Source organism: Ornithorhynchus anatinus, chromosome 6 (assembly GCF_004115215.2).
Source record: "Ornithorhynchus anatinus isolate Pmale09 chromosome 6, mOrnAna1.pri.v4, whole genome shotgun sequence".
Taxonomy (NCBI): Eukaryota; Metazoa; Chordata; class Mammalia; order Monotremata; family Ornithorhynchidae; genus Ornithorhynchus; species Ornithorhynchus anatinus.
The window spans coordinates 2302127-2308126 of NC_041733.1; the positions used below are offsets into that span (position 1 = coordinate 2302127).

The following is a 6000-nucleotide window of genomic DNA, read 5'->3' on the forward strand; positions in this document are numbered from 1 at the left end:
CTTGCTGAAATCTTATCTCTTCCGGGAGACCTTCCCTCTTTCATCTCTCCTCTCCCACACCCTTCTTCTCCAGCTCCTGCCCCTTCCGTACTTCCCTATTGCCCAAGGGCCCCACCCCTTCCCTTATGGAACTCTCCGCCCTTTCCTTAATCTCTGCTGCTTCCCCTATCTGAGTTTATTTTAATGTCTGTCTCTCCGGCTAGATAATAAGCTCCTCTGAGGGTAAGGATGGTATCTACTAGCTCCATTGTGCTATACTCCCCCGAGCGCATAGTCCAGGGTTCTGCACACTGTAAATGCTCAATAAATACCAATATAATATCCAATAAACGAGAAGCAGCGTGGCCTAGTGGATAGAGCGTGGTCCCGGGACTCAGCTAGACCAGGGTTCTAATATCCGTACTTTATTTAGACATCTGTAATTTATTTATTTACACTGTCTGTTTTCTGCTCTAGACTGTAAGGTCACTGTGGGCAGGGAACGCGTCTGTTGACTGTTACCGATTACCCTGTATCTACCCCTGCGCTTAGAAGAGTGCTCTGCACATAGTAAGAGCTTAACAAATACCGACATTATTATTATTATTGTTACACCGTACTCTCCCAAGTGCTTAGTGCAGAGCTCTACAATTGAATACGATTGAATGGATGAATGAATAATCCCGGGTCCGCCACTTGCCAGCTGTGTGACCTTGGGCAAGTCATTTCACTTCCTCTTTGCTTGAGTTACCTCATCTGTAAAATGGGGATTAAAAAAGTGAGCGCCATGAGGGACAGGGACTGTGTTCAACCCGATTAGCTTGTATCTACCCCAGCACTTAGTACAGTGCCTGGCACATATTAAACACTTTACAAATACCATATCAAAAAAAAATGATGATGTTGGTATTTGTTAAGCGCTTACTATGTGCAGAGCACTGTTCTAAGCGCTGGGGTAGACACAAAAGAATCAGGTTGTCCCACGTGGGGCTCACAGTCTTCATCCCCATTTTACAGATGAGTTAACTGAGGCCCAGAGAAGTGAAGTGACTTGCCCACAGTCACACAGGCTGACAAGTGGCGGAGCCGGGATTCGAACCCATGACCTCTGACTCCAAAGCCCGTGCTCTTTCCACTGAGCCACGCTGCTTCTCATCACCGATCACTGATTGCCTGATTGATGAATTATAATAATAATAATAATGGTATATGTTAAGCGCTCACTATACGCCAAACACTGTTCTAAGCGCTGGGGTAGATACAAGGTAATCAGGTTGTCCCACGTGGGGCTCGCTGTCTCGATCCCTATTTTACAGATGAGGTAACTGAGGCACAGAGAAGTTTAGTGACTTGCCCAAAGTCACACGGCTGACAAGTGGCGGAGCGGGATTAGAACCCATGTCTTCTGACTCCCAAACCCGGGCGCTTTCCACTGAGCCACCCTGCTTCTCTAATTATTTCCCTCAGGGGACATCCCATCCCCTAGAGGAGTTCCATGGTGCCGAAGAGACGGTTTGGATTTGTGTTTCCAGGTCATGTGGGTGTTTCCTCAGGTTTAGAGTCAGTCAGGCTGTTGTTTACAGGGTGGGCGGATCCAAGAGGGGGATCTCCAAGCCCAGAATGCAGTGTACTCATCGAAATTCTTCCCAGCTAATCCAGAACGAGGTTCACGCTCAACAGGCTGTTGACGCCACGCTGTCAGAGCCTCGAGGGCAGGGACCGTGTCTTAGAACGCTATTGTCCTCTCCCAAACCCCTCGTAATAATTATAATAATAATGACAATAATAATGAGGATGATAATGGCATCTGTAAGCGCTTACTATGTGTCGAGCGTTATATATACAAGTTAATCCAGTTGGGACACGGTCCCTGTCCCACTTGGGGTTCAGAGTCTAAGTAGGAGGGAGAACGGGTATTTTATCCCAATTTTGCAGTTGAGGAAACTGAGGCGCAGAGAAGTTAAACGACTTGTCCGAGATCACGCGGCAAGCAGTCGGCAGAGCCGAGACTAGAGCCAGGTCCTCTGACTCCCAGGCCCGGGCTCTTTTCACTAGGCCACGCTGTTCCTCTGTCCCGTGCCCTGCACACAGTAGACAACATGGGTGGGTAAGATGATGACGAATAGAATTCACTGAGAAAGAGGCTTCAAGAAAAGCTGAAAAGGGCCCAAGAACAGGACGGGGACGATGAATTCCCTATCTTGATACTCATCAATCAATAGCGTTTACCGAGCGCTATGTGTGCGGAGTGCCGTACTGAGCGCTTGGAAGGATTCAATCGAATCTGTAGACACGCTCCCTGCCTTAAAGTCTAGTGGGGGAGACAAGCGCTAAATAATTAATAGCATATGGATTCCGAGCTCTAGCCTCTCTCTGCTTGGCCGGACCCCGAGAGCAGCGGAGTCCTAGATTTGGACACCTACGGATCATCTATCGCAGGGTCGGAAGGGACTACGATTCATTTGCAAAACTCACTTCATTCAGAAGGCGTTCTGATTGGATCTCATCCCCGAACCCACGGCTGAGTCCTTTCCTTCCTCAGGCCCACACGCTCACTCGTTCGACACCTCCTCCCTCACCGACACCGACCCTCCCTGAGCTCCGTGCAGCGAGGAGGAGCCCGGGGTAGTTTTAACTCGTGTCGCGACCCTTCCCCGATCCATCGGCCCCGTCTGGGCTGGATCAAGCTATTGAAAAAGTCTTTTTCGAGGAGAGTTCGCATCACCCCAGAAATATCGTCTCCCATTCAGTTCTTCCGCTGCTTGTGCGGGTTTCAACAGCACTCCCTGTCCCGTTGCCTCCAGTAAATAATAATGTTGATATTTGTTAAGCGCTTACTATGTGCAGAGCACCGTTCTAAGCGCTGGGGCAGATACAGGGTAATCGGGTTGTCCCACGGGAGACTCACAGTCTTAATCCCCATTTTTTACAGATGAGGTAACTGAGGCCCAGAGAAGTGAAGTGACTTGCCCACAGTCACCCAGCTGACGAGTGGCAGAGCCGGGATTCGAATCCATGATCTCTGACTCCCAAGCCCGGGCTCTTTCCACTGAGCCACACTGCTTCTAAGGCACAGTACCCGATGAGTGCCAGCCTCGCTGTTGATCGAGGGGCGGGGCCGCCGCTCTGGAAATCATGAGACCTGGCTTTTTTTTTTCTTTCTATAAGGTATTTGACACAAACGCTTACTATGTGTCAAACACTGTCCTAAGCACTAGGGTAGGTACGAGTTAATTAGGTTAGACACAGTCCCAGATCTGCCATCTGGGGCTGGGCCAATCTATCAATCAGTCAATCAGTGGTATTTGTTGAGTGCTCACTACGTGCAGGGCACTGTGCTAACCGCATGGGAGAATATGATACGACAGAGGCAGCGGGTGTGTTCCCTGCCCATAACGAGTTTCTGGTCTAGAGAAGGGATGATTGGAGGGGCCAGACATCTGACCAAAAAATGGTTCACCCAGGGTGTCCCGCCAGGTGGACCGGCCCCGTAGGAATCCTCAAAAATCGCCGGGCGGAAAAGATCGCTTCGACTCCCGAAGCCACCGTCCGCCGGATCGAAGCTCCGCGGCACGGGATAGGTGCCGGGCTGCTGTCCCATCCCAGCACCGTAGCCCAGGGGAACGAGTGTAGTCACCCAACTGCTTTGTGCCTCCGTTTCCTCTTCTGTAAAATGGGAATAAAATGCCTGTTTTCTCTCCTACCGTGGGACGGGGACTGTATCTGACTTGATTATTTCCTACCTATCCCAGGGCTTAATACAGTGTTTGAGCTCCTTGTGGGCAGGGAATGTATCTACCATCTCTACTGCATTATGCTCTCTCAAACACAGTGCTCTGCACACGGTAAGTGCCCCCCTTTTCCTCATCTTCCACTCCCTTCTGTATCACCCTGCTTTGCTCCCTTTGTTCTTCCCCCCTCCCAGCCCCACAGCACTTATGTACATATCTGTAATTTTATTTATTTGTACTGATGTCTGTCTCCCCCGCTCTAGACTGTAAGCTCACTGCGGGCAGGGATCGTCACTGTTTATCGTTGTACTGTGCTTTCCCAAGCACTTAATACAGTGTTCTGCACCCAGTAAGCGCTCAATAAATACGATCGAATGAATGGATAAATACCACCGATTGACTGATGACGGGCATTTAACAAACACCCTGTTTATCAGCCACTTCAGCCACCACCTGCATACACTTGGCAGTGTGCCCTGCCTCGCCAGCCTCCTCACGCGTCGCCGACCGAGTCCCGACGGGGACAGGGCGGGTGAGAACGAGACAGTGAGAGCGATGCCATACAAGCCACTGTTACTAGAATCAACTCTTCCACACGGGGTCTCTGCCCTAAAGTCTCAGGCCCAGGGCTCATCGGTCCTTCCCGTCGGGCGGTGCGTCTCCACAGCAACTCTCCCCCGGGGCCTGACGGTCATCCCGCAGCTCGACCGCGGGCCCAGCGGCCATGCCGATCCTGGTATCGGGTCACAGTGGCCTGTACGGGTCCCGGCCACAGGTCTCCCTGCCTCCTTCCGAGCGCATAAGAGCAAATGGGGATCGTTTGTTTCTTTACAGAAGTGGACCGCTCCCCCCGGCTTAAGAAACTAGAGGAAACTAGAGGATGGGAGCTTGCCGTCATCTAACTGGATGAGACATCAGGGTCGTGCCCACCATGCCAGGCCCCAGGAAGAGATGGGGAGAGGGGGAATTGCATATAGAGTGGGATGGGGGGAACAATCGCCCTCTTAAGCCTGCCCCATGGAAAGCAGCCAACTGCAGAAGAGGAAGCTTGAGGAGGAGGGAAAGGGGAAGGGCGGGAAGGGAGAAGGGAGGGAAAAAGAGAGGGGAGAAGGGAGAGAGAGGAGGAGAGAGGGGAGAAGCGAGAGGGAAGAGGGGCGGGAAAAGGGAGAGAAAGGGGGAGGGAGGATATGGAGGGCTAGAGGAGAGAGGGAGCCGTGTGGGGAAAGAGAGGCTGGGAGGAGAAGGAGGAAAGGGGAATGGGTTGAGGGACAGAGGGAAAAGGAAAGGGAGGGAGGAGGAGGAAGGGGGAACGGGACGAGGGACAGAGTGGAAGAGAGAGGGAAGGAGGAGAAGGAGAAAGGGGGAATTGGATGAGGGGCCGAGGGGAAGGGAGAGGGAGGAAGGGCGGAGTGGGCAGCGGTACCTGCGGGTGGTCGCCGGTCCACACGAGGTTTTGCAGGGAGGAGGCGGTGTGCAGGGGAGACAGCGTGTCCCGGGGGGAGCCCAGAGGGTCCAGGGCCTGGGCCACCTTGTTGGCGGGGCCGCTGTAGGTCCGCACCCTCTCGTAGACCACGTTCTTCTCCCCCGCCTGGGCCTGGCACTGCTGCTGGCGGTGGACGTGGGGCGGGGGAGCGGGCTGGCACTGCAACAGCTGGCATTGCGGCGGCTGGCACTGAGGCAGGTGCTGCTGGTTCCCGCAGCCGCCGGTCTCACTCCAGTAGCTGGAGGTCATCATCTCGGCCCCGGCGAGCTCGGGACGGGGCCGTGAGGGGGCAGCCGGAGACCCCGGGGTGGCAGAGGGTGGCGGGAGGCGGCCGGTAGGCAGTTGCCCGAGCTGAGGCGGGCCTGGTCTGGAGGCGAGGGGGGGAAGGATCCCAAGGCAGATGAGGAGCGACTGAAAGAGGCCCTGCCCTGGGTGTCGGCCACCCCCCTGGGGAGGACCTGGGGGAGGGCCATCTTCCGGGGCGGGCCCGGAGGCCCCGGCCACCTGCGCCCGGGCTGGCGTCGGGAACACTTCCCTTGGCACAGAGCGACAGGCCTGGGCGGGGAGCCAGTGAGGAGGAGGAGGAGGGAGGAGAGGGGAGGTAGTCATGGGCGCGTACCCACCTGGCAGCCTTGCTTGTGGCTAGGCCCCTCTCTCTGAGGCTCTGGGAGTGTCCATTTGTGGCTTTATGGGTCACTGCCCGGCCGGGAGTCGGTGTACGTACTAACTGTGGTATTGGGCCAGGCACTGTACTAAGCGCTGGGATGGAGAAGCAGCATGGCTTAATGAAAGATCATGGCTTGGGAG

The 6000-nt window shown here is 54.4% G+C and overlaps 1 protein-coding gene across 1 annotated transcript in view; it reads right to left on the reverse strand.

Annotated features, from left to right (window-relative positions):
• The window catches only part of POF1B (POF1B actin binding protein), a 54229-nt gene extending 48632 nt beyond the window's left edge, over positions 1-5597 (reverse strand). Inside the window, exon 1 of the mRNA XM_029067958.2 lies at positions 5134-5597. Coding sequence (XP_028923791.1) covers positions 5134-5445 — 312 coding nt within the window. The 5' untranslated portion in view covers positions 5446-5597. The remainder of the gene's footprint in view (positions 1-5133) is intronic.
• Between the last annotated feature and the right edge of the window lie 403 nt (positions 5598-6000).